Source organism: Plasmodium yoelii (assembly GCF_900002385.2).
Source record: "Plasmodium yoelii strain 17X genome assembly, chromosome: 10".
Taxonomy (NCBI): domain Eukaryota; phylum Apicomplexa; class Aconoidasida; order Haemosporida; family Plasmodiidae; genus Plasmodium; species Plasmodium yoelii.
Window position 1 is genome coordinate 610,194 of NC_036182.2, and position 14,979 is coordinate 625,172.

At 18.7% G+C, this 14,979-nt stretch overlaps 2 protein-coding genes across 2 annotated transcripts; one reads left to right on the forward strand and one right to left on the reverse strand.

Annotated features, from left to right (window-relative positions):
* Positions 1-272: 272 nt before the first annotated feature.
* Positions 273-6,224, reverse strand: PY17X_1012500 (protein kinase, putative; the record flags this gene model as incomplete). Its single annotated transcript, XM_022956204.1, has 1 exon — positions 273-6,224. One exon carries the CDS (start codon positions 6,222-6,224, stop codon positions 273-275), a length of 5,952 nt encoding a protein of 1,983 aa, XP_022813279.1.
* Positions 6,225-7,576: 1,352 nt separating this feature from the next.
* On the forward strand, positions 7,577-14,443 carry PY17X_1012600 (conserved Plasmodium protein, unknown function; the record flags this gene model as incomplete). The annotated part of the gene is made up of 1 exon (XM_022956205.1): positions 7,577-14,443. One exon carries the CDS (start codon positions 7,577-7,579, stop codon positions 14,441-14,443), a length of 6,867 nt encoding a protein of 2,288 aa, XP_022813280.1.
* Positions 14,444-14,979: the final 536 nt, after the last annotated feature.

Consider the following 14,979-nt stretch of genomic DNA (forward strand, 5'->3'; position numbering starts at 1 on the left):
TTCTATCAATTTGTAGACATGAATTATTTTATTGGAAAATAATTTATATTTCAATGATAGTGTATTAAAACAGTTTGATATTTGTTTTTTCGAATTTAATAAATATATTTTTCTTTTTTTCTTTTTTTCTTTTTTGCTATACTATTTTACGGTTAAATATTATATGCCCCATGATATGTTAGGAAATATACCACTTTATGATAGTTGGTGGATAATTAATTGTTCTCTAAATACTAGGGATATGGATCTTGTTTTTCCAACTTGTTCATACTCTAATTCATATTAAAATTATGTTTTTTTAATATTTTTTCTTTATTTTTTAATTTATTGGAGTAAAAATTGTAGATTTTAACACTTTCCTGATATATCTCATAAATATCTTTTCTCTTTTTTAAATCAAATTGGAAAAAAAAATTAAAAAAATATTTCAATTCCTTGAATCGTGTTTTAATTTTCTTATTAATAAGTTCATTTAACAATTCGTTTTTTTCGTAAATCTTTATATAAATAAAATTATAATAATTGAACAAATTTTCATTAGTAATCATTTCGTATAATAAAGATCCTAATGACCATATGTCACTTTTAGACATATTTATTTTTTTTTTTTGAAATTTTTTCTGATTTTCCAATTTTTTTTTTATCAACATTTTTATTTTTTTTAAACATTTATAAAATTTGAATGATACAATTGAATGTTTTCTTAAACCTTTTTTCACATTTATATTATTGTAACGAAGTATACCTATTTTGTTATTTTTTGTATTTAAACATGAAAATTTATAATTATTTTCAAAATAAATAGTAGTATAAAAATAGTTCATTTCATTTTGTTCGTTTTGAAAAATGAGATTTTTTGGAGTATTTTCAAAGTAGAAACTACCTTGAATTTTTTTTCTTGCTTTTATTTCAGTATCTTCTTTTCCATTTTTTTTTTCAATTTTGTACTTATTTTTTGAATATATATATTTATTTTTGTTGATAAAAAGTTCGGGGGCTGCTAATATTTCATTTCCTCGATTTTTTCTGAAAAAAATAAAATCTGTATCTCTTAAAAAAAACTTACTTTCTCCAAAATCGCTTATAACTATTGATGGAATAACTATGTGTTGACAATCTTTTTTTTTCATTATGCTCTTAAAATATTGTCTATAATTAAAACTACCCATTGATATGTCAAAATTATTATAAAATTTATTTTGTTTTTTATAGCTTGAGTTATTAATTTGATATGAAGAGGAAATGACGTCTAAATTTATTTTTATTTCATTTTCTACAAAATGATTTCCCATAACTATTTGAGATTGAATATTTTTAAGAGTCTCCTTAGTATTACCATGATTAATATAGTTATTTTTTTTTACTTTATATTTTTTACACATTAATAATGGGTATGTTTTTTTAAAATTGATCAAAATATTGCATGTATTAATATCAAAATGAATGATTTTTTTTTTATGTATATAAATAATTTGTTCTATTATTTGAATAAAAATATTTAAAATAAATAAAATAAATTTCAACTGAATTATTTTTATAAAAATTCGATTTTTTAATATCATAGTATAACAAGAATGTACATTAGTATATCTACATAGATATTTGTAGCAAAATATAAAATTCCCTTTATACCTTTTTGTGTGTTTTTTAGTGAATTTTTTAGTGATTTTTGCTATTCTAAAATTTAAAATGATTTCTTCTATTCTTTTCTTACACACAGTCGGTAAAAAAAAACGCTTTGCACTTTCTCGAATTTTTTTTATCTCTTTTAAATAACTTATGTGTGCATAATTCATTAGATCCTTTAAATTGCCTTCATAATATTTCATAAGCAAATAATAGGTAAAACCATTATTATTAAAATTTGGAATAATTCCATAACTATACATTTGGCATACCCCTTTTTTTGAGTTTTGAAAAGTGAGAAGACATTTAATTTCATTAAAAATATTTTTAAAAATATAATTTTCATTTATATTGTTAGCTATATCTATTAATTTTATTATAAAAAAAGTATTATTAAATATATTATGAGAACATAAAAATATTTTCCCATTACCATGCTCATTTATTTTTTTTAAGAATGTTATATTTTTTAAATTTTTTACAACAGACAAATTGTAGAGTATTGATTTTACTTGATCATTGATAAAATATTTCTTTATTTTGTTTTTTATATTTTCAATAATTTTTTTTTTTTTAATATTACTATTTTTTTTTTTCCTAATATGGTTAATACTATTTATGAAAGATTGAATAATTTGTATGATGGGTAAATGCTCTGAATTAATTAACTCAGAAAAAGAGAAATATTTATCAAATATTTTTAACCATATTTTTAGCATTTTTTTTATTTTTTTATTTTTTTTAAACACTTTTTTTTCAATCTTTTTATTTATATTTTGATATTCATCATAATAATTTTCATTAAAATATAAATCGTTAAGGCATTTTTTATTGTATGACGTTATTAAGGAAAAAATTAATAGAATAACCCATGCCTTAACGGAAATAATTTTATCATTTAATTTATCTTTATATCGTTTTTTATATTTAATTTGATCAATTAAATTATAACTTTCATATTTTAAGTATTTCCCTTCCATTTTATGAAAATTGGGTTTCAAATTTTTATTTCCATAATATTCTTCACTTGTTAATATTAACTTATTTGTAGAAATATTTTTCGAATATTTAGTTTTATCTATATATTTTCCAAATTCATACTTGATTATTTTTGATGATATTTCATCTGAAAAAATATTAAAATTTTCATCATATGCATAGGATACACAATTAACAAAAGAATTAGAAGATTTTATAATTTTGTCTAAACATAATGGAGGTATAATATTTTTTCCCAAAATTGTTTTCTTATCATGTTTATTATATTGAGAATTTGTGTTATTATTCGAATTAGAAGAAATATATATTTTAGTACTATTTTTATCAACATATTTTTGACAAACCATATCACAAGCAACCTTATTTGTAGACTGTCTTTTTTTATTAGCACTAATAATGGAGTTTATTTTATTACTTTTGGATATCCCATTTTTTCCATTTTTTCCCCTTTTTTCCTTCTCCTTTTTTCTTATTTCAAAAGATCCACCTTTAATACAATGTAACAAAAATTCTAAAATTTTAATTTTATAAAAATAGAGTTGCAAAACAATATTTTTTTGCTCCGACAATAAGACAAGTATTTTTAAAAAAATTGTCATAAATTTTGAAATATTTTTTTCTTTTTTTCCTTTGTAACATATTAATATAATTAAAAGCAAATAATATTTATTTATCATTCTTATGTATAATTTATTTTTTGAATTTATTATAAATTTTCTAAAATATGTCATTCTATAAAATAAGGTATATATTGTGTGGTCAAAGGAAAGAAACTCGATTTTGTTCTGTATACAATTTCTTTCTTTTATTTTTTTATTTTTTATTATATAGTTTATAAAATTTGAATAAAATTTTAAAACTGTTTCATCAAACTTAAAATATTTGTAAATTAATGTAGTATCTTTTTCCTTACTTTGATAAATTATTTTATGTATAATTTCATTCGATAGGTTCTCTAATTTGGTTTTATTAGACACATTATTATAATATTTTGAAATATAAAAAATAAATGATTCAAAAAAATAAAGAAATTTTTTTTTAAAAAACATATATATTAGGTGATTTCCCAATATATAATACATATTTTCTTCCCTCATTTTGTAATATGTCCATTTTTTTGATGAATATTTTTTATTATCTTTAATAAAACATTTATTGTTTTTTATAAAAAAATTATTCATATCTCTTAATAACATTAATATAAAATTTATTAGAATCATTTTCATATTATTGTTATACTTTATGTTGTAATTATACATATCTGATAGATTAATCAAAACTTTCCATGTTTTTATAATATAATAAATTAAAGACAAAATGTTTGATCTGTAAAAAAAATTATCGTTCTTTTTTTTTTTCATTTCTTTTTTCTTTTTTTTTTTCATTTTGATGAATTTTTTCAAATTTGTTATCACCCCATTAATACCATGTTTTGTCTCCAAAATTCCGTATTTGTTTATAATTATAATTTTCATAAGTATGTATTTTTTTTTTACATTTGATTTATATTTTAGCAAGCTTTTTAACAAAACATTTATATATAAAGAAAAAATATACAAAAATAACTGCGTGAATAATAAACCGACCTTAATATAAGCATCAATACCCATTTCGTAGAAATGCATTGATGACTTTTCTTTATTAAAATATGTACATTGTTTACATTGTAATATGTCTGAAGAAATAATTTGCACACATTTGGAATTTATTCCCTTATTGCTTTTTTCAGTTTTCTTGCCTGTTTGATGATATCTTGTATTTTTCTCATTAAAATTGGTTTCGTAACAAAATGAATCATAAATAAAAATCCGGTTATGATAATTTTCCAATATTCTTAAAACATGCTCAAATAGACTTTTATGATAATATAGAAAATTTTTTAATATTAATAAGTTTTTTAAAATGTTAATATAATTTTCATTCTTAATATTTGAAATAATGTCTTTAACTTTTGAACAAATTTTAAAAATTATTTTTTGTTTTCTCTTAACAAATTGATATAAAAAAAAAAATAGACAACACACATTTTGTGAGTAAAATGTTTTTTTTTCAAAATTTAAGAACTCTCTTAAATTATTATATTGTTTTTTTCGAAATGCATAAAATAATGGAATATCATTTTTTATCTTTAACTTAATAGCACAAACTTTTATAGGTTGCTTTTCAAAACGAATCATATTTTTAAAAACAAAATTATTTTTTTTTAGTAAGTTAAAAAGAGAGCTATTATTAATATTAAATATAAAATGGATATTTTGGGTTTTTTTTTTGAAAATAAAATTAATAAATTCTTTTTTTACAATTTTATTATAGCTAGAACAAATAGTTTTGTTCCGTTTTTTAAATGAAAAAATATAAAATATAATTCTTAGGAAGTTCAAATATTTGCATAAAGATAATATAATTTGATCTTTACAATAAACATTTTTTACATTGTTTTTTTTAATTTTTATATACTTCTTCGTTCTGTTTATTTTATTATTATTATTTTTTATTTTATTATTATTATTATTTTTTATTTTTATTTTTTTAAGACAATCACGATCTTTAAAAGAGCATAAATTTATTCTTCGAATGTTCTTTTTACTATGGCTATCTTTTTTTATAGTTATATAGTTAATATTTCCATCCTCTTTATCTTTTTTATAAAAACAAATACATTTATCTCTATGAAATATATTATTCTTTGATAATTTATTTTTAAAAATATTATTATCACATATAAAATTACTCTTATTTATTTTTTGAAAAACACAACTTTTATGAGACAACCCAGAGCCTGTAATAATATCATTTGTTAAATTAGTAAAATATTTTATTTTTTTTTTCCTTTTTTCTGACAATATTTTATTTAAATAATAGGAAGGATTATATTTAAAGAAAATCAAAATAACTCGAAAGAGCTGTTTATAATTATTTGCTCCATTTTTCTCACTTTTTAAAAGCCAAGTTTTGGTATTATAATTTTGTCTACTAGTTATATTCCCATATGAATCAATTTTTTTTTTTAAAATTTTTAAAAAGATTCGTCGTATATTTTCATCATTTTTGTGACTATATATGATATACCTGTTGTTATCACTAAATTTGTTAGTTTTATAATTATCATTGTCATATTCATTATTGTTGTTTCCTTTGAAAAGTAGGTAGCCATTTTGTCTTAAACTATTTTTATGTTTCGTAAGAATAATACATAAATTTTTAAAAACATTATAGTATATATTTATTAAATATGTTTTTATTAATGAATATTTTGCAAAATTATTTTTTTTGATATAATATCCCTCAAATTGTGACTTTAAATGGAAACAACATTTTTTTTTACACTTACTTAGGTACAAAACTTTACACACAAATTTTAAAAGTTTATAAATATATTTAACAATATGTTTATTTAAAATAACTTTTATAACATTATAAAAATTATCATCATCATTATTATTAATAAACTTAAAAATTATTTTAACTATATATATATGCTTATTAATATCCTTAAAACAGTGATATTTTTTTTTTATTATATTATTTTTTAAATGCATATTCAAAAGTGTGTGTATATTATGGGTTTCCTTATTTCTTAATTTCTTCGTAAAATACATTTCTACATATTTGTTTGTTTTTTATTTTTTTAAAAATCAGATCGGTCGTTGTTATCATTCCAATACCCATTACATTGCCCATTACAATGTTCTACTTTCATATTTTGAAAATATTCAACAAGGCGTATATATACATAATATTTTTTGGTTTCTTCTTTTTAGACAATATATCTTTATTCTTATTAACATATATATATATATATATTTATGTATAATGTTTCCCACAAATTTATCATATCCAGTGAATTCATTATGAAAATGTAATAATAACAATTTTAATTATAAAACAAATAAAATTCAAAGTGTTTTAAATAGTTGGAAATAATAAGCGGATAAAAAAATAAAAACAAAACATAAAGCATTAGTTTGATTGTTTCTATACAAATTTATTGTCAAAGCAAAATATATAATTCTTTATGGTAATATATTTTATGGAAATTTTTTTTTTTTTCATCACCTATTATTTTTTAAATATCCTTTTAAGTCTCATTTGCTTAATTTAGGACTTATTATGTATTTTCTTTTATATATATTTGTCTTTCATAAATAAAACTACATACTAAATTAATTATGTTTTTATATTTTTTTTTGTGTACTTTTCCCTGATCGCCTTTTTATTTCACCTGTTAAGTATATTTAAACTATTCTGAAAATATTAAGAGTATATATTTTTTTTTATTTTCAGTGCATTATATTAAGTGTAAAATTGTTGCGAATATTAGTTAAGCTGTTTTTTTTTTTTTTTTTTTTTTTTTTTTATTTTATATTTTTTTTGAAAAATTGTATTTCCCCATTTTAATATACATTGTAATTATTATATATTCGCCCTTTTTTACAAGCTTGCTTGTATTTGTACATATATGAAATTTTGATATTGTTAAGAATGTATATATTATTATATCATATTTTTAACTAATATCTCTCGTTTATTTATATAATTTTTTTTTTGCGGCTTTTACCTTTTTTGTTTCATCATTTCACACTTAACAAATAGTGGAAAAAAATATTACTATATTTGGTGTTTACTATATTAAAGCAAAAAATGACAAAACATAAAATTATTAAGTTATAATACCATTATTAATATAAAACACACACACACACACATGTTTCATATATATGTGCATATATTCCATACATATTTACATATGCTTGTATGAGCATATAACGGTATAATGAATTTAATAAAATGGTAATAATAATATATGTACTACGCGTTGGGAATAACTTATTATATGAAGAGAATATATAAAAAATAAAAAAAAATATATAATTAATATTTTGTATAAATCCCTAAAAAAAAGGGGTTTAAAAACTATATAGCATATGAAAAATACGAGAAAAACGATCCTATGAGTTATTACAACAAAACAAAAAGAAAATGCAAAGTAAATTTTGTAGACATCGAATTGGAAGCTTTCATATTTGGATGCTTCCTTTATACATGGAATAAAATATATACAGATGATGTTAACAAAAAAAAAAACAACCATAATAATAGTAGTAATAATAAGGGGAAAATTAGTAAGAATAATAATTTGTCACATTTCAAAAAAAACGAAATTCGAAAATGGAATTATCTTAACAAAGATACAGAAAATAGCTTAATACCTTCTACTAATGATATTAACAATAATGTTGTTAATAGAAAAAATAAAAAAGTTTACACAAACAAATGTAATAGCAAAACAACAGAAACATGTGAAAAAAATCTCAACCATGATGAAAATAATTATTCTGAAAATGTTTCAAATGAATTTGAATGTAAATTAAATGAAGAATTTCAAGTGAAAAATAAAATAAATATTATAGAATTGAATAAAAAATTATTATATTTTGTAAAATCTAATTTTTGTTTAAAAACTAAAGATTTTAATATTTTTCATGATTTGTATTCTTTTTACACACATATACAAGAAAAAAAAAAAGGGGAAGAAATAAAATTGCAAAATAATTTTTTTCCTTCACATCTTCATTATCACATTAAAAGTTCTAATAATGACAGTTGTAATAATACTAATTTTAAAGAAGTTGAACAAACCCGAAATACCTCAATATTTAATTTTTTTAAACAAATTCCAACACACAACCATCAAAATGTTAGGAAATTAAATACATCAGTAAATCAAACTAATATAAAAAAAAAACAAACAAAGACAAACAATTATCTACATCGATATATCAATAAAAATTGCAATCTTTGTGATATTTTGATAAACAAGGGAAAAAATTCAAAATACAAAAAGTTTATTCATATTTGCACAAAAAAGGTTTATGGAAATAAAAAATTTGACATGATAAATAAATGTATTATAAATATAAAAACATTTGATGATAGTTTTATTCATTCAATTACTATAGAACGACTATTTAGCTATATATGTAAAGAGAATGATAAAAATTTATATTTTTTCTGGTTTAAATTTCTAAATGTCTTATTTAATGTTACTATAAACAAACAACTTATGATTAAAATATTTTTTTTTGTGTGTATAAAAAATTTATTAATATCTTCTTATTTTAATTCAGAAGATGATATAGCAAATCAAGAATTTCCTAGTAAAAATATTTTATGTAAAATAGATAAACAAAAAAATACATTTTTGACAGAATTTGTAAAAATAAATAAATGTGGAAATATTACAAATATAATATTAAATAATAATTATATATTATTACAAAACTTGTTTGATTATTTTTACATAATATGTTCAACAAGAAATATGAAATTTTATGATAACTTTTTTTTAAACGTTCAAATGATCAATTTTATTTATTTAATTCAAATTAACTTTTTTCATTATTATTATGTAAAGTTATATCACAAAGTTGTCAAATTTCACAAGAGTAAATCTACAAGTAGCAACACTAGTAATTTATGTACCTTCATACAAAAGGGAATAAAAAAAAATACTATTATTCATGCAAAAGACGAAAATATAAATGGAACATATTTTAAGAAGAAAACAAATATATTCAAGCCTTTTTGGAAAACAAGCGATAAAAATGAAAATACAAAAGAGAATTTAAAAGTCAAACAAAATATAGACAAAGTTGAAAATGCGGAAATTTCCATTGATCATCATGAAAAAGAAGATACATATAAATTTGTGGTAATAGGAAAACATTATAATATTAACAAAAAATATTATAAAAATCTCAATTTAACTTTTTATAATTATAATAAAACAAATAATATATCATCAAATTGTTTTGAAATTATATCTGATAGAGTTATAAAAAATAATTTATTACCCAATACAAACGAGACAAAAAAATTAATTGAAAAAAAATTAATAAAAAATCATAAAATATATTTTAAAAGATTGTACACATTTTTAAATAAATATATTAAAACAAATCAATTAAAAAAACATAGTAATATATTTTCCTTTATGTTTGATGCATTACCTTGTTCAAATTTAAAAAATTGCATCAACACTATTTTAGAGCCTTATATATTTCATATTTTAAGAAAATATACATTTATAGAAATATATAATTTTATTGAAAGCTTAAAAAATTTATATAATTTAAAAAAAAACAGACGAAAAAGAACAAATTTAAGACTTGACGAAAATGATCCAACTTTAAAATTCTTAAATGATATACAAGGATTGAATTATCTTTACAATGATTTAAAAAATGATTATTTAACATTAACTCAAAATTTATATATAAAAACAAAAGGAGAAAATTTAAAAAATAAAAAAATTATATTATATAAAAAATATAAAACACAAAGATATAATAAAAGTGTTATACAAAATCTAATATATAATAAAAAGACAGATATATATAAAAATGTAGCAATATATAAATTTTCAACTAAAGATTTTAATTTACAACATAATTTATTTAATATATATATAGAATGTAATTTATTAAATAAAGCATATAAATTAGTTATTATAGATTTTGATTTTTCTTTTTCCTTAACATCAGAAATAATTTTTTTATATAAAATGTATTTGATAGAATTAAAAAAAAATAACATATTAAGATCATTTGAAATTTTAAATATGACATTTTATAAATGTTTTATTCTGTTAAAAAAATATTTATGTAATCCTACGTCTTTTAAATTGTTATCTCTTGTAAGCATACAACTTTGTCATATGCTTTATAATTATCCATTTTTATTAAAATATTTGTCTTTTTTTCCAAGTAGTAAAATAGAATTTATTACAAAATATATTATAATGAATGATAATGTTAAAGTTAGTGGATATTCAAATAATCATGAAATGAAAAATTATTTTTCATCTTTTCTTTTTTTTTCTTCTATACATAATATATCTAATAGAAAAACAAATGATACCACTTCAACTTGTATAAATGTTGAAAACAATTATGAAGATATTAGTAATAATAATAATAATAATAATAAATTTAATAAAGGAAAACAAAATGATCGAAGAAATAATATCAATATGGAATTCAAAAAAAAAAATAACCCCCCCTTTGATTCTCTCAATTTTACTAGACTCACAAAAATTAATCATGATAATAATATTGGAAAAACAAATCAAAATATTGCAAAAGATATTATTAATGTTTATCAAAACAGTGACTATTCTATTAGCCCATTCAATAATATAAATGATTTAAAGTACGGAATTAAAATTGAGGATTATGATAATAAAATAAAGAATACGACCAAACTTATCGACGCAAATAATTCTTTTTTATTTTCTACAGAACTATTAAAACAAAATGAAAAAATACACTTCGATAATGATAATAATAATAATAATATTGCCAATACTGCAATTAGCCAAAAAAATAATATGACACATCGTGGAAATGACGAGAGGATCTTAAATACGAAAAGAGTCTCTATACATAACAATAAAACGGTAAATAATGTAAATAGTATAAACAGTATAAATGACAATAATAATAATGATAATACCTTTTTAATCAATGAAGATATAGACAATTATGATTTTTTAAATATCCACGAGCAATTATATGTAAATAAAATTATAAAAGGGTTTAATTTTATTCTTAATCTTTTAGAAATAACATTAAATAATAATGATAATTATCATTTAAATTATAATAATAAAAATTTAAACATATTTGATCAGAATCCATTTAGCAAAGAAGATATAACAAATGACAACAATTATATTGAAAATATGTGTAATATAAATAATTTTATAAAAAAAATAATAAATAAAATAGAATCATTTCTTAGTACAAATTTAAAAAGAAAAAATTTACAAAATCATATAAAAAATTTAGATAAAGAAAAATTTCGAAATCTTTTATACGATTCTAAAATGATGAGATCAATCAAATCGTTTTATGAAGATTCGTATTTTTTTTGTTTGGAATTTTTATTTTTAGCATATATTTGTTCAAATTATTTTTCAGATCATATCTCAAAAAATTACAATTTATTTTTAAAAAGATTTAATTTTAACGATGTTTGGCTTAGTAACCATCAAATAAAAGTTAAAATATTACTGTCTTTAATTTATATGTTTTTATATGAAATTAATTTAATAGACCTACGAGAATTTTTTATTCAAATTTTAAAAATCATATTATATAAATTTTATAATTATTTAGATTATAATGACTTAGAAATATATCAATACATATTTTTAAATATATCAAATGATGCCTTATTTTCTTACTACACAATCACTGATAACATTATAGACACTTTAAATCTTGACGCTTCTAAAACATATAAAGAATTTTTCTATATTTTTAATTTATCAAAAAATAAGCAATTTATTTATCAGTATATAAATTGGGGAAAACGGAACAGCCAAAGTGATCACATCAATAATGATAATGATAATAATAATAATGATAATAATAAAAAACATTTTATCAATAACCTTTTCAATTTTATTATACACAAAATGAATTCATCTCATAACATCATTTCGAACGCTATAATGAATAAACCCGAATTAACTCAAATATCTTCTTTTAATAATACCTTTATATATTCTAAAAATCAATGTTCTGATAATTTAGATAGCAAAATGGAACAGAAAAAAACAAAGGAAATAAACTCATTCCAATCTCAACAATATAACGAACTATGTAACATTTCAAATATCAACAATTATAATAAGACGACTTTTTTTGATACAATAAACATAGAAAAACACAATTTAAGGAATGGAAATGTTAGCAATAATATAGATAACGATATAAATGAAAATATTAGCAATAATGTAGATAACAATATACATGAAAATACACACACAATTGTTTCAAAAATATGTGAAAAAAAAAAAAAAAAAAAAAAATACCCCAATATAAATGACAAAATGTGTAGAAATAATAATTCCAATTATATCTCTTACAGTTTTGATAATTTTTTAAGTGAAAAAGGTTTAGAAAAAAACGATTTTTCATTTTTCAAAAAAAAACAACATAGTGCTGGAAATGGTTTTTTTGAAAAAGTCCTAACTTACATAAATAATAAAAAGTCAAATATAAAAATTTGTAACAAAAATGAAAAATGTAACATATTTTCTATTAAATATAGAGATAATGAAAAAAAAAATATAAATAATGATAATAACAATTTTGTTTATTCCTCAAAAAATGAAAATGAGACATATTCAAATAAAGAAAATAATATAGAAAATGATTATTATATGATATTAAATTATTTTAAAATAAATAAAGAAATATATATAGATAGATATATAAATAAAAAAAATGAAATATTAACAAATATACAACAATATAGAAATCGAATAAATTATTATGGAAATACAAATACAAATTATTATAAAGCTCAAAATTTTGAAAAATATTATTATTTACCTGAAGAAATTTCAGAATCAAATTGTTTTATTTTTGCACAAAATAAAAATGTTATTAGAAATAATTTTATATTAGAAAAAAATAATTATATTCATGTATGTTTAGATTTATTAAATATAATAGATTTATATATGGAATTTAAAGTAAATACATATAATCAAACCTTTTATTTTATTAAAAATTTAATAATCACATGTGCAAATATAAGCTTTTCGAAAAATCTAACTATTATATATATTAACTCATTAATTAGATTATGTCTTTTCGAATTCAGAATGAATAACATTTTTATCGCTTCTAATATTCTTGTTGAAATTCTTAACAATTTTGAAAAAATTAAATATTACAAAAATTTAATCGGAACTATTTTTTATTTAAGTGGGAACTTATTATTATTACATTTAAATTATGACGAAGAAATAATAAATGATCATCATATTAAAAATGAGTTAATAGACAAATATAACTATTATACAAATTTAAAAAAAAATAATTCTCTTACAAAAAATAAAGGACATAAAGAAAATAGTAACACCAAAATTAATTATGTTTTCTCTGATACTTTTGTGAACATGAATTCAATAAAAAATTCTGATAAAGATAAAAAAATATCAAACACTTCTTTAATGATAAGCACAGGAAAAAGTAATAGTAATAATAATCCCTCTTTGTTAATACATAAAGATGTACACAAAAAAATTAATGGCATTTCTTCACATAATAATAATTTTGAGGATAATCTCGAAAGCTGTAAATTAGCATCTGATGATGATATAATGAGTATTGAAAAAAAAAAAAATTCCAATTTCACAAAAAAAAAATATACAAAAAAATCAATTCCATTAATAAAAAATCAAATAAAAATAACAGATTATTTTTCAAATTTAAAACATGATAAATCTCCAGATATTTCATCATATTCAAATTCTGATGTGTCTGATAAAAATATTAACAAAACTAACTTATATAATAAATATCTTAAAAAAAGAAAAATTAATAACGAATTAGCTACCCAGATTAATTCACAAAAAAAAATATTCAAGTCACCTCAAAATGTAGGAGAAAATATTACTTATGATTTCTTCGATGAATTAAATAAAAAACAATTTTTCTTACTTTTAATTTGTTTTTATTTTAAACAATCTTTAAATTATTGGCAAACTGATGGAGATACTATAGGAATTTCTAATGGCGTTCAACAAAAAAAAAGAATAAAAGACACATACTTTTTCCTGATGTGTTCATATAAATTTTTTTATAAATCTTCTCTTTTCCTATCTAAGCAAGCCAATATACAAAGTTATAAATTTCCGTTTTTTAATTATGAGCTCTTTAAAATTTATTATAAATTTTATACTTATTACAAACGAATATTTATTAAGTGTACTAATGAAAATATTGTCAATATCTTATAACGAAGTTCCATTAAAACATTTTATTATCCTTGAATATTTTATTTCCTTATTCTAAATGATATCCAAAATTATGTATTTAATACAAAAAATGGCGAAAAAAAAAAAAAAACATAAATATGTAAAGAATGAGGAATATTAGTGTAATTATTTTCAAACATGTGACAAACCATATCCTTTATCTAAAATAAAAATAAATACCATCAAATTATAAAAATCAAAATTGTTCTTAACCTTTAAATGTGTATTTTACCAAGGTATTATTCACACCGTCCTTAAAACTTTAAGGCATATTCAAATCGTATATATATATATATATATATATATATATATATGTATATATATATGTATACATATATGATATTGTTATTACTGTTTTTTTTTGTATTAATATTTTAACAAAAATGCATTTTAAACGTGTATGACATTTTTTTTTTATTTCAAATAACTTACATTTTTCAAATTTTTTATTTTAAATTTGAACAAATTTATATTCAATCAAAATAATAATAATAATAATATATATAACAAATATTTGC